This window comes from Nanorana parkeri, unplaced genomic scaffold, assembly GCF_000935625.1.
Source record: "Nanorana parkeri isolate BGI_ZX_2015 unplaced genomic scaffold, ASM93562v1 scaffold160, whole genome shotgun sequence".
Classification (NCBI taxonomy): Eukaryota; Metazoa; Chordata; class Amphibia; order Anura; family Dicroglossidae; genus Nanorana; species Nanorana parkeri.
The window spans coordinates 220,738-239,742 of NW_017306428.1; the positions used below are offsets into that span (position 1 = coordinate 220,738).

The window sequence follows — 19,005 nt, forward strand, 5'->3', positions numbered from 1 at the left end:
ACTACTTTCTATATACAAAATAGTTTGTAGTTCTATATTCAAGACTATGCTATATTTGTACTATACACCAGTAGCTTTCGAAATGCATCTGACTGAAGGGGCAAAAAGCAATGATTTTCATGACTCCGCCCACTGTCCTGTAATGAGGAATAATCCTCTTATTTTTGGGATATGTGGTAGAATGAGACATGGAAATACCTTCCTCTTTAAGAAGGTTCTACTGTGCTACTAACTAAAGTTCCATTTAAAAAACAAAATATTGTGTTCCATAGACTGGTCTGGTTGTTAGAAATGATGTCCCACAAGTATGCAGCAATCATCTTCCTTATGTTATTTATTGGTGTGCCTATGTAGATTCATTATGTTTGTAATTTCTGTCCTATTTCATCAATGTAACATCTCTGGTTGCATTGAATAGGGTACACCACATTATTGGAGATGCAGCTTTATGATTAAGAAATATTGAAGGTTCCTTTTGTGTGTGTGACACTTTTATTGGATTGATGTGAATCTGATGAGTTTGCAGCATTTATCATTGCAAGGCTTTGTTCCCTTGTTTGTGTCCCAGTTTTCTGCTAATTCATGTCTGAGAATGGGGGGCACTTCCAACTCCTCCACAGCCGCATCAGCTTTGCTCCCCCCCCCCATTCTCCTTCACACTGGGAGACCGCTGCATGCTGTGGTTTGTGTCCCCTTCGATCCCCGCTGCTCTCCCTACCTGCATCAGCAGGGGCAGCAGAGATCGGAGGAGACAGAGACCGCTGGAGCCAGGGCTGGTAGGGAGGAGAGACAGCTGTGAGTCTGCATTCCTCCTCCCCCCTGCTGTGCCGTGCTGAAACATTTCTCAGCACACTCTCCAGCTATTCATAGCTTTATCCATCTACCAAATTGGGAGCTTTGATAATTTTAAGCTAGGGACCACACTTTGCAGAGGATACTTGACATGGCAGGATGGCTTCACATGTATTTACAAATGAAGGCAACAAAAAACTTTGTTTTTCATTTAAAACGTTCAAACAGTTTAAATAGGCTTTTGTGGCGACTAGCTGGACATTGTGCTGATTTTTTTTTCATTATTATAAAAAAGGAGAATTATTGGGTGAGTGAAAAACACTCATCCACATAATTCAAGCTGACCTGTGACACTGAAGCTGTCACAGGTCGGCTCTATTGATTGGGAAGTCAGCAAACACACACCAGCGATTGCCAACTTCCTGATCCTCTCACTGCAGAGAGCGGTGACTGTCAGTCACCACTCCTCACAGGGATTTCCCCTCTCAGTTTCTCTAGTGCTGACTGGAGGAACAAACTGGAGAGGGGGGCTGTCAATCAGCCAGAGGGGTGGATCAGTACTAGCAATAGCCTGCTATATACTGACTTTTGGGTCACCGCAGGACATTAGTATATTTCCTCCTGTAGCCCTGAAGAGAACTATGGTCAAAAAGGGTTAAGCCATAGTAAATGCACATATATGGGAGTTACGTCATTCTGGCCAATCAAGATGGGTGAAGATCCCGCACCAAGAGACCAGTCAAAAATCTCACCAACAGGGAGCCCCATGTCACAGAGAAAACAGATAGTATCTTAATTATAGCAACCAGTACAAATTTAGCTTTCAGAAGCTTTGCATGGCCAGACCAAAAAACGGCATACAAATTAAACACACACGTGTACTCAAGTGATGTATATTGGGACAGATCTTTATTTTTCATTTTTGTGTGTTTTTTATGTGTAAAACATAATTAACACCAACCTGTTCAAGCTCTTGTATTTGGCTGTCTTTCATCTGTAGAATTTCCAGCACTTTTCTGTCTTTGGCCTCTGCCTTACTTTTTTCTCTGGAACAAGACATAAAAAGATATATATTACACATTATTAGAACTAATTTGTACTTAATCATTTGAATTTCCTAAATCTTAGTGATAAATGTAATTTTAAAAAGCCGAGAATAAAATTATCCGTGACCGACAGCCCCAATAGAATTAATCAGCATGCATATGGCAAATGACAGCAAATTATCCCTACTGGCAATTATGACAACTTTATTTCCTTGCATGTGGAAAAGCTTTGCAGCCATGAAACCATACCAAGATTACAATCTTCACCTATGCATAAAGAAAGCAGTGATATCCTTGATTGCGATGTATTCATGAGAACAGAACCATCCAGTTCTAGCTAGTAATTTATTCTAGAGATGTTAAAAAAGTAAAAGCTAACATGTAATTGATTCCTAGAGCCTGCATATGTGGAACAGTGATCAGTTCAACCACAGAGTTATGCATTTCCTTCAATATCAACTGCAATTCTAAAGCAGCTAGAAAATACACACAATAATGTAATGGAAAATTGGTTATGTGATCTTGCAGCAACAGTAACTTGCATTCAGTTATGTGATATTAACCAGCAAAATCAAATCATCAACACGGTAAGCTAGGCATGAGCCTAGGGCCAGAGTAAGGTCTATGGGGCCAAGCTACAAAATCCCTGTTCTACAGTAAACAAGAGGGATAGTGGAGCACTTGGGGTCTGATGATGTGGGCCATGCCAGCACAGACAATGCAAATGGGCCAGCTTCTCTGTGCCCACAGAATTCCTTACCAATGTCAGTCAAAGGGATGGGGGACCAAAGCTGCTATGGCCCCTAAGGCCCCGTTTTTTCTTAATCTGTCTTCGACTGGGTACAATGTTCCAGTCAAGAAAAGTTAAAATGATATTAACAAGGTTTAGGGAAATCTTGATGTCCTAAAAAATGTCAAACCCCTTGAGAAGCACACTTTAGATTCGATGTATAAATATCAGGGATGCCCCGATATATAAATCGGCCGAAAATGGCACTATTGGTAAAATGCTGAAAGTGCCAATTTTCTGCCGAAATAGCGGGGCATCTCTTCTCTCCCTCCTCCCCGCTGAGCACGGCTCTGTGAACCAGTAAGGAGGAGAGAAACCGTCACAGGAGGCCGAGCGCTGCGGGAGGAGAGAGCTGTGAGCAGCCAGCGTCTCTCTTCCCTGCACCACTCAGCCTGCTGTCACAGAACAGGAGAGTGGCAATGTTGACGGAGACCACCAGCGCTGTCACAGGAAGCCGGCCGGCGGTGCAGGGTAGGGGTCAGATGTCAGATTGAGATATCCTCCCCGCACTGCTCGCTCAGCCTCTTGTGACAGCGTGTCAGGAAGGAGAACGAGTACACACAGCGATCAGTGATCGCTGAGTGTTTTTAAATAATTGAAGACAGAGTCTGTTTACTCTGTCCTCAATTGTGAATGAATGGGAAATTATCTACATCACTTCCTGTGCATTCATGATTGTGGATGTGTTATAAATGAACAGGAACACTCAGAACAGAGGCTTCCTGTTCATTTATAACAGGGGATGCAGAAAAAGAGATTGAGAACACAAAGTCCTCAATCTCTTTTTCTATTTTAAAAGGGAAATATCAGGGGTCTGTTTAGATCCCTAATATTTCCCCAAAGCAAAAAATAAAAATATTTAATAAAAAATAAATATAAAATATTTTTAAAGATTTGAAAAAGACAGAAAAAAAATTTTGGTTTCGGCCCGACATTTTTTTTTTTCATTTCAGTTTTGTTTTTAAAATTTTCATTTCGGTGCACCTCTAATAAATATAAAGTTAAATGCAAAATTCCTTAATGTCAGCAGCAAACAAGTTCCAAATGTAATTTTTAACACTCTAAACTTGAAAATAAATACATGAATGACTAGTTTGCATGAGAAAAATAGGTTAACCTTTCCAATAATCATTTAATTTTGTCATGTATATTCTGAAAAACCGTTAACACAAAGCTGGCCATTTAAGAAAGTGTTGGGTTTATGCTGTGTAAAAAGTTTATAAAGTAAATACATAGTGTCTAGATTATTTTTAACAAAGTTACATGTTTCCAACCACACAGTAAAAAAAAAAAAAAAATAGACTTTTATTATGTCTTAAATACACATTGTCCTTAAGAGAACCACATAGTTCTAAACATGGACAAAATCCTATTGTACAAGTCTTCTAGCATATCATACTACGACAGAATAGCACACCACACATTAGGTATTGCTGGCGTCAGCTTGTGAGTTTTGTATGGGCAGTAGCACAGCTGGTGACATCTGCACAACAGACAACAAAGGTGTAAAGGCTTGCAGCTCAGAGTATGTTCCCTAGAGCTTGTAGTATACACTGTCATTAATCCATTGACAGCATGACTGCACAGTATTGAATATTAAACCATTTGTGATCTGTGCAGGGCCTGCATGCACTACAATATTAACACTTTCCTTGCCAGCCCACTAGCTTATATTTTTCTGCAAGCCAAAGTCTACATTACAAAGCAGTATAGCATTTTTACCAAAACAGTACACCCAATGATCTATGTTAACCTATGGACTTGCAATGCAGTTCATGTGCTGAAAAACATTTGGAACATTTGGAAAGTGGGCTATCAACTTAAAAAGGTAAACAAGCAAAGTCCCATGAGTGACTCCATAACATATTCATAAATGCACCAAACCATACAGAAAAATCTTAAATCATAAAAATAATTATTGGGGAAAAAATGGATGCTATCACTTCCTAGTAACAAAGAAGTCTAAGCCGCCTTCTGCAAAAAGAGGCAATGTACCATGCAGCCAAAGGTTTCAAAAAAGTATATTTCTGCTGTTTTACTCATAATCACTGACACATTCTAACTTCCTTCTGATGGATTGTGCATGTATTTCTGTATTGTAAACAAACAAATAAATTGACCAAAGTGATAATGGGATGCGTTTTTTTAGGCCTGTTACTTGTGAAACTATTGAGAGTGTTACTTTTAAAGCTAGCACACTGCACGCGAAGCAGCGCACAGCGGTGGTGGGAGAGCCTTCGCCTGCAGTGTGTCATATCATTTTCACTGCGACGCGTCAGCTTGCGAGAGCTCTCATAGCTAAGCGTGCCAAATTGAAAAATGTCATATTCAGCCAATCAGCCCGCGCGTATAAACCCGTGCATCAGGATGTGAAGTCCATTCGGTTCGCGAGCAGATTGGCTGAAGATGCAGTCTTTAATCTGGCCGCGTTCAGCTCACACACTGCATGCAAACGTCCGTGCCTTACTGCTTTGCTGTACTCTGGACAGCTTGGCATGCAGTATGTTGCAGGCTTTAGAACGAGCAATCCAAACATGGCTTCAGTTTCCCAATAATCATCTGGAAGCCAGAAGGCTGCCAAGTCTGCTAATGACCAAAACATGCTGGGGAACTTTTTATATTTGTCTTTGGAATATATATTTTTTTCCTCATTTAAACCTTTACATGTTGTGCTTTCCTGTGGAGTTACTCATGAGACTGTGCATGGTTTACATTTAGATCTTAGGTCCAATTTAGGCAGCTGTGGCCAACGCATCTATTAAAACACTTATTTCATACTGCACCCTCTAGCATTGACATTGATACATCTGGTGGTGTTCGCTTGGTGGGTCCAAATGTTTTTCTCTAGTTTTCCTTTACAATCTCCCTCCATAGCATTGTCTATTGCATCATACTTTTCCCTCTTCTATTCCCAAAATTATTTACCTTTATGTATTACATTTTCCCACTCTCTACTTAAATCAACCATTCCAATGTAAACAAATTATACTTCACCATTCTTTATAATTATATACATACTTTTTTTTTTTTTATGAAATGCAATGTATAACCATTGGGAACATCGGAACACAACTATTTATGCTCTTTGCAATATGCCAGCAAAATGCCTAACAAAAACACAAATAGTAGGAAGTTGCAACAATCAGCATATGCTGTAGGTTTGCAAACATACATTTTTTTGTGAATGCGCATAAACAATATCAGCTGTAAACATCAACCCCAAAAAAATGCCCTTGGGAAAAATAACCAATCCTTTCAAACCCAAATTACAAATGTGTTAATGTACATACATGATCAGAAAATTAGCATACTTCTAACCTGTAAGTATAAACAGGCTGTCTGGAACAATCGTTCACAAATCAAAAGGAGATATCCACTAACACTGGGCATCCTATTTATTCATAATCCCTGCAAACAACAACACGGAGAGGTCCCTTCTGTCAGTAGGGTCTAGGGGTTTCCAGGACAGAGGACTGCAATTACAGTTTTTACCAGTAGCTACACTTATTGGTCAAAATTGATATTGTGGCACCACCACAAAATATTGCAGCCTTTTTTGAAATTACAGCGTTCTCCAAATAAACACAGGGATTTCCACTTTTATTGGAAAGTCCCTTCCTTCCACTGCAGAAATCAGACTTGGAGAAGCGTCACAGTACCAACATGGGAATTCCAAATTTGTATGCCACGCCAGCATTCCTTAACTTGTTTTTTTTATGTTACTTCTTTATAATATTGCCTTTAACTTTCTGCAGCACATTAGAAGAGAATCATTTTCAGATTATTAGTATAATGAAAAAGCATTTTTAAATACATGCCTATGTTCTACCATTGTCCAGCTGGTAAAATATGAATTAAATATGAAAGCAGTTTTACCAACAAATCTGCAAATTAAAATGATATAAGGTATTCATTCACAGAACACAGTTTTCCCATAAGATGTACTCATGGATGAGCTCTGTGGCTTTTACTAATTTCCTTTACATGGATTGATAGTACACATATTTAAATTAGCAATGTTTGCAGAAAATGATTTCTGTAGAGATTATAATATATTTAACTACTTTATTTTTCTTAACTTGTTATAATTAGACCTGGAATATCAGACGCAGGCATAGTTTTAAACTACAGGCTTACATCTATTTTGATGTTGTAGTCACTATAGTATCATCTAAGACATACTGTCAAAGATGATGATTGTGTCAAGAAGAATGAGGACATGCACATAAAAAGGAAAAAATCAAACAGTAAAATTCAATAGATCAAATTACAAATACTACACTTGCTAAAAACCCATTTTGACGTTTTTAAAAAAAAAAAGAAGTAAAAAATACACTACTGTTAACTAAAAGCCAGTTTAACTGCTTTACTTCTTGAAAGTAATATCCTATGTGTCCTACTAAACGGTCCGAGAGATTAGGGGGAAAAAACACCAAGAAATTAGATTCTGTCAAGAGGTTTATGAAGATCAATGACTGAAACAAACTCCTGTTTAGCTAATTAGAAACACTGATGTACCATAATGACTTGAGCTACGGATATTTGCCGACTTCTTTAGGATGAAAAATGAAGTAAGGAGATGCTGTCAATTTGTAAAACTTTTAAGCACCAATCAATTTCCCCTGAGAAGAACATTTTAAACATTTAACGGAGCTGTACAGAGCCACGCGAATTATCCATATTTACTTTTTATCATCTCCCCAAATCTGACAATTTATTCCAGATCATTAACAGGCTATTCTTCTAAACTATTGTAGCACATGCTAGAAGTTTGCAGAGAAGAACACATCATGTTTTCTGGGTCCCGGCCCATTTTTAATGAGATGCCCAAAGATGAAATATTATAGACATGGAATAATCATTATTTCTGAATGACAAGTGAAAATGGGTTTGAATGTTGGCACGTATGCAAGTAAAGTGCTATTTAGACACTATGGAATATATTCAACAAAAGTGCCACAGTCAGGTTACAAAGCATATTTTGCTAGAGCTGTAATAACAGAGTTTATTAGATGCTAATATCAAACTGAAATATTTTCATTTTTCACGGATATCAGCTAGAGCTTCAAAACGTGCCCCCTCCATCATCATCTCACTTGCCCTCAGACTGAGCATGTTAGTTGTGGCGTTTTAAAGCACTAGTAAACCGACAACACAAACTTGACATTGTTTGTCTCCCAGGAGATGTTTGTATAATGTGCTTCCATCTTGACCCTTTCCGTCTTCTTCCAGGTTTGGTATCTTCTGCCTCCTGATCGGTTCGGGAGGGATGATATAACTCCTGTGCATGCACACAGGAACTTTCACATTTATGGTGGGAAGCTGAAGTCAGAAACTCCAACAGTGAGATCGCCTCTCTGGATGCCTGTGAAGATGTATGATAAGGAAATCTGTCAGCTGGTATTGCTGTTCTGGCATCAGCAAATGCTAGTTTTCCTGCTGACATGCTGAATTCTTTGTCTTCTGTATTTTCTAAGCCACTGTCCCAGTGTAGGGACAAGAAGCTCTGAGTTTTCTCTGACTTTCATTTGATTCATTGGCCAGTGACTCAGAGGTATTAAAAGTCAGACATAGTCGGGCAACTAACATTGCTAGCTGTTTTCTGAGAATGGCAGCTTCATGTTTCTCTTATTACAGTTATCCTTTAAAACTGGGTGCTGACAGCATTCAAACTCTGCTGGGTTGTTGGAACTCTATGGAACTTCTGGAGAGAGAACTGCCCCACATTCACAAGGAATGAAACATCATAAGTGACTCTTAAAACTCTTAAAGACCAATTGAACCTTCAGTTTAAATCTACTTTATATATTCCAGGAGCATCAAAAGTTGTGCACATTGTTTTACAGTTTGTTTACTATATGAAGCATCTTCAACCTGAGTTAGAGATGGGTAGCTCATGAGTGATCCGGATCTATTGAGCGGCTCCCTCAGAAGAGTGAAAAGATGAGGAGCGCTCATGCAGATGAACCGTTTTGCCCATCTCTAACCTGAGTAGAAAAGCCTGTATCCTGCTAGCAGCTGCAGAATGGGACTCTTTCTCTCTTTGGGAAGGCAGTGCATGAAGTTCAGCTCATCTCTACCGAGTCAGACCTATAGCTCTGCAATCAGGAAAGCTCATGCTCCCTGGAGACTAGAGGGTCCTGGGTCCGACTAAGCAAAGGGGAACAGAGAGCAAAGGTTCCACTCTGCAGATGCTAGCATGGGACAGGCTTACCTACTTAAGCTATGGCTGTTTTTTTTTAAAGAAAACATACTATAAGGTGTGTCCACCTTTTGTTTTGTTACACCAAAAATGTATTTAGCTGATTTAAACTAAAATTTTAATTTGGCTTTAACAGCCCCTTATTTGAACATCAATAGACTGATTTTAGGCAATAGACTGCAATAGCAAATATTTTGAAAAATAATTTAAAAAAGTAACATTTAAAATCTAAATCACACTTGATTTGGAGACTTTTTACATTTAGCAGAATGGCATTATAGTCTTCCATAAAGGTTGATGGAAAAAAGCATGAATCTGTCTGGCCATCTCTATGCAAATGTGGTGCAGCAAAACCTAAAATATAGAAATTGGGCCTTAAAGCAACATATGCAGGAAAAAAAAGTCCATGGACTTTTTCTTTTAGTGAATAATTACATCTTAAGTAAAATAAATAAATACATATGCTTTTTAACTTTTAATACAAAACTCTAAAGTTAAACCTCTGACTCTAGATTTCTTTCAGTAAAGAATCAGTGCATATTTTTTTTAGCAGCATTGTGGAAAACATATAATTTCAGCATAAAGCATGCACAAGGGCTTTATCATTCTGGTGGCCCACCTCTGGGTGAAACGTGTTGAAAGAGCAGGGTTCGGTGGTGAGCCCTGTGCTTCAGTTTGGCTTTGTAAGTTTGTGCATGTTGCAATAAAGCTTTTTTTGCATTCAAGGCCAACACCAAGAGTGGGTGTGTGGCTTTATCCGATTGTTAAGGTGATCAGCAGCATAAGCTTTTGACACTGGAGTTATAAGGGTAAAAATTACTCCCATATACATACCAATATGGCTTAACAACAAATTTAACTAACTAAGCACATCAATACTTATCCACAATATGCACAAGATATCTAAATCAAACATATGTATGCAATAGTATCATTAAAATGTTCATATATCTTGTTTACTGCAACATCCAAAATATGGTAAATGTCTTCATTATAAAGACCCCAGCATTAAAATATTTTTTTTTTTGTTTTGTTTTCTCATTTTATCTGTCATCACACATAAACCTGGGGTAAACCTTTGTTCTAATATGCCAACACAGAGCACATCGTAATTAAAAGTCCAATGCCTCTGCTGCAGTGATTTAAGTCCTGCACACAATAATAAAGCTTTTGTTAAAGAACTGATAAGGCTACTGATTTTATTTCTTCATTCCTGTCCAATTTAGCAGGTCCCTCTTCCCTTTTGGGACCAAATTGTGTTAAAGCAGTCCAACTGTAGTGCAGCAGAAGCCAATTAAGCTTTCTGGCCTGAAGACAATAATCCCTGTCATTTGACAATATCGACATAAGGAATTAACATATTGCTTGTGGCTTGGATATTCTTCTAGATAACTAGTGAATGTGGCACATGTGATCAGCAACAGAAAAAAAAAAAGAAATCAATTGCATTTTTCTTTCTACATCTTTGATTGGTTTGCCTTTTTTCATTAACCCTTTTTGGAAAGCTGGCAAACAAGATATACATATTGTATATTACATAAAAATTATTTAGCAGTGCAGCAATTTGTTTATCACCCCTTCTAGAGACTGTTTGCTAAACTATTTGCAAATAACGAGGCTGTCATTGTTGACCTCATCCTGAAAATACTAGCTCTAAATACTTGTTCCTCTACCCATCAACACCTTTGGAATCAGTGACCTGAAACAAGCATGCAGCTTTTAAAGTTAAATTATACTTACCTCCCCACAAGCAATGTTTGCTGGCTACCTCGGTCGTTCCAACATCTTCCCCTGGTCTTTTTCTGAGTTAGAGACCTTCTTCCTTTTTGATTGGCTGAGCCAGAATGAGGTACTCCTGCATGTGCGCAGGAGTTCATGCATCCTAGCAGATGCCAAAATTGTACAATGGGTTGCGCATGCGCAGCTAAGTGTACCTAACCAGGAAGACTGTGAACATGTAGGCAACAATCCTGTACTGCAGAATAGACATAGTGGGGTTGATTTACTAACCTTATAAAACACACCACGAACATGTATACACCTCTGTAGTGTGTTCCCTCCCAGCATGATCTATGGGTGGACTCTAAACACCTTTGTAGTGTGAACACACCCAGCAGGTGTGTTGTGCAAAGCCAAGCATGAATTGCAAGGTGATATTGTGTAAATTAGCTCTATGTTGTGTTGCTTGCGTTGATGAATGCAGGAATGTAAATGCATGAGCTAACCATTTTTGTCTAAACTGTGAAGCAGCATTATATATGCATCATGTGCATGATTTTTCCATATATGGCATTAGTGGAAATATGCTTTTAGAGACTTTTTGGTTGATAAATACGTTTTGCTGTGTGAAAATCACACGCACCTGGTGCGTGCGTGTGTTTAGGTTAGTAAATCACCCCCAGTATGTCTCTTCTGTATAGTATATTCTGCGACAAAAACCTGCCAGTATGCACATTTTTAGATTGTATGCAAAGTTCCACTTTACAGTTACAGAAAAGTCAGAAATCTTGATTCGTATACTTGTTTTGAGTTTGTGATTACTAAAGTACAGGTGAAACTCGAATAATTAGAATATCGTGCAAAAGTTCATTTATTTCACTAATGCAACTTAAAAGGTGAAACTAATATACGAGATAGACTTTGCATTACATGCAAAGAAAGATAGTTCAAGCCGTGATTTGTCAAAATTGTGATGATTATGGCTTACAGCTCATGAAAACCCCAAATCCACAATCTCAGAAAATTAGAATATTACATGCAATCAAAAAAACAAGGATTGTACATAGAACAATATCGGACCTCTGAAAAGTATAAGCATGCATATGTACTCAGTACTTGGTTTGGGCCCCTTTTGCAGCAATTATTGCATCAATACGGAGTGGCATGAAAGCTATCAGCCTGTGGCACTGCTGAGGTGTTATGGAAGACCAGGATGCTTCAATAGCGGCCTTCAGCTCTTCTGCATTGTTCGGTCTCATGTCTCTCATCTTTCTCTTGGCAATGCCCCATAGATTCTCTATGGGGTTCAGGTCAGGCCAGTTTGCTGGCCAATCAAGCACAGTAATCCCACGGTCATTGAACCAGTTTTTGGTGCTTTTGGCAGTGTGGGCAGGTGCCAAGTCCTGCTGGAAAATTAAGTCAGCATCCCCATAGAGCTCGTCTGCGGAAGGAAGCATGAAGTGCTCCAAAATCTCCTGCCAGCAGTTTTGGACAAATGAACTAAAGTTTTGTTTTAGCAGAAAGCCCACTGACTTTTTCACATCCTGCTTACGTCACATGGTTATCTAAGATGAAGTGAAAAGTAATCTTGTATGCTGCAGTGTTGAAGTCAACATACACATTAAATAGCAGTCTCCCAATGATCTTGTTGGTTCATGGGGCAATCTAATGTCTACTGGTAAATTAGGATGCCCCATACAATAATCTTCATGGAACAGGTTAACTGGACAGTCTGGGAAAGATGGTTTGACTCTACTTGTTTACCCAGTATAGATGCAATCAATGACTATCTGCACAGGGTGAAGACCCTCATCCTAATCCTCATGCACCCTATCACTACTCTTCAGGGCCTAATCTGGTACATCAGACATTGAGAGCAGATCAGATAATGTTTGCATGTCTGTTCTCTGAAACCAATGGGTAGAAATCTATAGCCAGCTTTAATGCTTCACTCCTAGAGTTTTATTAAACATCAGGAAAGCAACACCAATGAAAACGGTAGATCATAGATTACCCTCACCAAAAAACGAATGTGTTCGCTACGCCTAGTCCTGCCACCTGCCTGCACATCTTGAATTTGGAAATTCAACTAATCCACACAGGCAGAACTATAAATCTATGCAATGGGAGATTGAAGATCAGTCTTGAAATGTATCTAAAACCATGAACAATATAGAAGTGGCGGCTGCATTGCTTTTCTTTTTACTTGGTAATTCTGCCAGTAACACACTTCCTGTCCTAGGATGGCAATGCTCACTGACGTCACTCTATCTTTGAACCATAGTTGTTACAATAGGATACTCCTGATTTGGACTACAGACATGTCTTTCTCTCCATTACATGGGGCGGGAATTATTAGTAGCTTGCAGTAGATAGCTTGGAAGAAAGATAACATTGTTTGATATATCAGTACATTTCACAGGACATGACAAAGACACTGCAATTCTGACAAGATCAACATAAGATGTATGCTCTGGCTGCAATTGTTAAAAACATTTGAAGTAAAGAAAACTAATGCTGCCACCATATCCAAGGACTGGTACTCTGCAATATATTACCATTTGTTCATGGTTTTAATGATCCTGTCATTTAAAATGTCTTATTTTGATCGCCTCATACGCAGCTGGCATCCCAGATATCCACAATACAAAAGCAAAAATAGATAAATGGGGCTTTAAAAGTGTCATCAAATGCAAGGAGACCCAGTTCAAAATTGCACATACAAGTCGCTTATTGTATAAAAATATATATATTCTTTATTAAAATACTAAAAATGACAGATTAGTGATATCATTAAATGGTGCAAAACCTCCCTGGATCGCATATAGATCCATACTGTGTATATGACAATAACTTATTAACATATATCTCCTTAAATATCTCTTTATATAATTGCATCAATAAATTCATCCATAAAATGTTCAGTGGATCTATGATGTGTCCAGTTTTCAACATGTTTCGCTCAAGGCTTCATCAGGAAAATACGGAGGTGCCTATAATAATCATAAGGATCTAGTAATCAATACATCAATATTTGTACATTTCCAAAATATTGTTATATATTAAAATTAAGGTTCCACATTACATGAAAAGATCAATCATAAATACCATTAATGGAATCTCTGTCCTACTGACATGCGTCCCTACTGCCAGAGAGCCAACCCCAAACAACCCAGGAGGTAAGGGAAGTAGGGTACCATGCGGGCCAACGAATGGGGAAGGTACGCCTGTTCATGATGTGTCCTTCAAAACAGTTACTAATACTTAATATACTAATATACAATGTTATACAGTGTTAGTAGTAACACAATCAAATAGAGTAAAAGTATGTCCCAATGGATCCAAAAAGTATCCTAATAGATCAAATACTATATCCATTTCAATCCCATAGATGCATAAACACAAGTTCACTATAAATCAAAAATAGAGCCGCTGAATAATATCATCTAAACCAAATCATACTGAAATGTTGGGATATATATACCTGCTCAATGTAGTATCAAAAGATATAACCAGTCTAACCAAAATACAAAAATCAATTAAAACCACTAAAATTCATTCAGATGGAATAAATAAACGAACAATGTTTAAAACGTCAAAATTTTAAGTTTTAAGCATTGGACACCGATTTTGACGTTTTAAACATTGTTCGTTTATTTATTCCATCTGAATGAATTTTAGTGGTTTTAATTGATTTTTGTATTTTGGTTAGACTGGTTATATCTATACTTGTTTATGAAGCTAGTCCTGTTTTATACTTTTATATTAGCTTCCATACTGACCTCGCCAGAATCAATTATAGCTTATTCCTTTGCTCATACAGCTACCTTTAGCGCTTTGTTTCTTTTGATCTCATATTCTATGCCCCTGTTGGGGCGGCACACACCCATTAACCAACAAACGTCCATTAGTAAGTAAATTATACTACATTAGTACATATAAAACAATTCACAAATGGCATTGAATAAACAATTCATCAAATATTATTGATATTATTCAGCGGCTCTATTTTTGATTTATATTGAACTTGTGTTTATGCATCTATGGGATTGAAATGGATATAGTATTTGATCTATTAGGATACCTTTACTCTATTTGATTGTGTTACTACTAACACTGTATAACATTGTATATAAGTACATTGTATGTCCCTATGGCCCTCTAATGGAAGGAATATGCTTTGATACTCCTGTATGATAATAGTTAGCCCACTGTGTAAATATAAAGTAATCACATATATATTTTTATGACTTCCAGAACGCATCCAGTAACTGTTTGAAGGACACATCATGGACAGGCGTACCTTCCCCATTCGTTGGCCCGCATGGTCCCCTACTTCCCTTACCTTATTTTAATAAAGAATATATATATTTTTATACAATAAGCGACTTGTATGTGCAATTTTGAACTGGGTCTCCTTGCATTTGATGACACTTTTAAAGCCCCATTTATCTATTTTTGTTTTTGTATTCTGCATATTTAGGGGTGTGGTGTCCTTGTTAGTGTGGTGTTTCGCAATTTTGTGTACAAATCCCCGATATCCACGTTAGATCAGAGTATCTACAAAAGCCTTTGGAAAAGACCTTTCCTGATCTACACCTCTCCTAATGTTTGGGGTTATGATAACCTTGCAGCACTAATGAGACCGGTTGGTCCCTTCACCCACACAATTCAGGTATACATTATTAGTTATTTTTCATCCTGCTACGTGAATAGATATGATACCCATACAATGGAATACGGTCTCCCATGTTCGGCCTCATTCCACTTTCGTTACTGCGACCCTTTTGGTTTATTGGTTTATTGCATTGTAACACAGTTTTGGATATCACGTGGCTGTTTATGACTATCAGTTCGAAGTCTATATACCTGTCATTGTCAAAGTTTCAAAACAATAAAAACTTTACTTGTGAAAAAAAAAAATTCTTATTTTGTATCATTCAACACAAAATAGTAATGTTGGGTCCAGGGATTGGTTTTGCAAAACAATAAAAGGGACTTTAAAGGATTAGTAAATTAAACTGATATAAGCGGATATAGCACTGGCATGGTAGGTACACAATTTGACCTAACTACATGAAAGGTACACAATTTGACCTAACTGAAAAGTGTTTCACAATGTAGATTGAACACCTACCAACTTGTATTTATTGCAACAAAGACCTAGAGGTGCACTCAAGATGGAAGTGGACACAGAACAGAACTTTCATTACTGGAAGCCTAAATAAAATGATAGCACTGTAAAAGCAACATAATAAGTACAAATTCCGTAATGGTCTCTCAAACATTACCCTGCTAAAACGAAAGGAAGTACCATAAAAAAGAAATGCAAGAATACACACAATGCATCTGACACTAACCAGCTTTTGATGTAAAAAAAAAAAAAAAAACTGCCCTTCTCTAACTTAAAACAGTTGTATGAACATGTTAATTTACTGTAAAGCCCTAAGACCCCCTTTACTATGTTAATAAACAGAGGTTACACAACACAATGTAAGTAACCTTCACTCTATTCAATCAAAAATTCTGATGCACAGTTAATAACTCATGTGTAAACACTTCCATAAAATTATCAAATGTCAACAATGCCACTGAATAAAATATCAACTTGTCATCTAAAATGATGAGCTTTTTTATATACACACACATCTATATCTTCAATGGTGTTTAACAAAAAAAAAAAAAACTCAGCATTTGTGAACAGACTGCTTTAACATCTGCGCTCCACCAGGGTATCCCCTGAGGAATTTTAAATGATGCCTTCCTGTGCTGAATAAAGTGCTAACTTGCACCTTGAATTTCAAACTGTGTCCTGAGCAGCCATCCAGTTGGTACAACACCAGCTGAAATCCCAGTGGCCACTGTTCACTCAGGCTTGACTGCAATTATCATGTCAATATTTTGTGCTCCGATATGCAGATATGCACACATGCAGGCTGCATAATGCTTCACTTCTCCATGGAATGTTGACTTGTGTTTGATGCTAGGGGAATGTTTAATGAAATGAAATATTAACATTTCATTGGATATACACAATTGCTGCTGTACCACTTAAAATGCAGACTATTCTGTGTTTTTTTTCCCCTCTTTTTTAAGATGTATTTTGTTAAGGTTTGCTCCACTGCGATAAGACTAACAAAAATTTTGAAAGGTAAACAAAAGATCGCAGCTCCTGAGCATGCCTTCTGTGTTCCTACTACAGAGAAAGCCCAAAGAGTGACAAAGGTTGTCTAGATAAGTCACTCTTAATTAGTGCTAGCAGGGAGAGTCCTCAGAAGATCAGGGATGAACTTGTATTAAAGAAAAAAGGAGGAGTTTTAACCTAGTGGTTAGCCAAATTAATGTAAAATTCTGTAGCTAGTCTGCTTATTCTACAAACTGACACTTTGAAAAAACAAGGAACATAGTTAGTTTATGTTAGTTTATAGACAACTGAAAAAAGGTTATATATCCAGCCCTAGGCTACTCCATCAGCTTTTTAAGTAAATCTTGTAAATGTTTCGAGTACATTAGTTATTAATCAAATAATTTTATGCGCAAAACCGGAGACCGCCATACACAATTCACAATTATATGCTAGGCTATGAACCTTCTAAGTGCTGGTTCACACCTGACCGTTTTGTAGTGCGTCCTACGCTCGATGAACGCACTACAAAACGGACCAAAATGTAAAAATCATTGAAGTGAATGGTATAGTTCCCACCTGTCCGTATTTCCGTCCGTCCCGAACGCACTACAAAACGGGCCACGCTTGAAAAGGTCCCGAAGCGTTTTTGATGCGTATTGGTCCGTTTTGTAGCGCGTTAGTGCAATTAATTTCATACCTATAATTTCATACCTATAGCTCCAAAACGCTTCAAAACGCGCGTGCAACGCGCGTTTCTAATGTAAAAAAACGCACTAAAAACGCACATGAAAACGCACCAAACTCCGGGACGAAAACGCGCGTGTGACGCGCTTATGCAATACGCACAGGTGTGAACCAGGCCTAAAGCTATGTCTTACCCCTCCCAGTCAACACTCATACAGAGAGCCTCTGCATGTTACAATGTAAATTGCAGAAGTGTGGCTTATTTCTGAAGTTGGCAGATTTCTAGTTCTCAGTCAAGGCACTATAGTCTAGTAACTTTTTTGACTTGGCAGGCCCATTTTAAAGTAGTATTGTATGCTCCCTTTATGTAGTGTTCACTTGCAAACTTCCTGGCAGGGAGCACACGTGCTGACCATCAGGTCACAAGGGACAGAGCAATCTCTAGATTAGGAGTGAGGAGTGGCTAACCATCCTAGGCTTCACCTCTATGTTCATGTGCGCATACACAGAGCTGCCGGCTTGGAGTGCACACCCAAGGGGGGCTTCATAGGGCCATGTAAGAAAACGGAACCTCCTAAAACCAAATATCAGGGCCAATGTTCAGGGGACCAGCTGAAGAAAGGAAACCTGAACCTCAAGGAGCAGGAATCATTGTGCATAGTAGTGATCAATCCCAGATGATTGCACAATGCTTTAGTCATGTGTGAATCATCGCTACAAGATGCTACTTGTATAGCTAACACTATAGAGAGCCATTTGTTCCATCCGTTTTGCAATAAATTACGAATCCTTGCAATTAATTGCTAGCAATTTTAGTAGCACCATTTAGCAACTAGAAATGGCCTATCATAGTGCAGCTCTAGTATAAGAGGGTGAATGCCAGTGTCAGGAAGGTCAAATTTGCCACCATGCACGAGAACCAGTGTGAGTGCATGCTTGATCGGAGTCCATCACTTAAGGCCTTGACCACACATTCATGTGTTCAGACAAGCATGTACATCCAGCACTAGCACTGACGCCACTCAGCCCATTTAAAAATGGCTTGAGGAAGTTGCGGATTGGTCTTCAGCTTTTCCTGTGACCTGCAAACTCACCCTACGATTATGATCTTGGCTTGCCTCCTGACCTGCTCTTGCATCTCTGTCTTCTGTTGCTGACCCCAGCTTGCTGTCTGTTGACTTGGTACCTCCTGCTGTCTATCTGATCCTGACCACAGCCTCTCTTGTGACCCTGCTTGCAGTTTACTGCTTTGGTATTACCTGCTGTCTGTCTGCCTGATCCTGACCTCAGTCTGCATCCTGACTCAAGCTATCATGAGCCTTACTTCAAGTTTCTGATGCATTCAGTTACTGTCTGTGTCATTACAGTCTCCTGTAATGCATACAGGGGGTCTAGGGTGCCCGAGTCTGTAGCCCCTGAACTGTTACCACCTTGTATCCTCCTAGTCTCTGTTACCATCTCAAGGGTGATGGACAGGAGTTACAATAAAAGCCCTCTCACCAACTCGGTCTCCATTGGCTATGTGAGAGCGAGTATGTGGCTAGATCTCTCAGCAATACGATAGCAAGTATAGCTGCAGCGTAAAAAGATATTATTTTAAATATAACATACTAAAAAGATAAATATTGGCATTTAAAGCAAAAAA

General features: G+C 38.5%; 1 protein-coding gene across 1 annotated transcript in view; it reads right to left on the reverse strand.

Annotated features, from left to right (window-relative positions):
• Window positions 1-19,005, reverse strand: part of CNTLN (centlein) — a 228,074-nt gene that overhangs the window by 193,157 nt on the left and 15,912 nt on the right. The window contains exon 3 of the mRNA XM_018554459.1: window positions 1,754-1,838. Coding sequence (XP_018409961.1) covers window positions 1,754-1,838 — 85 coding nt within the window. The remainder of the gene's footprint in view (window positions 1-1,753; window positions 1,839-19,005) is intronic.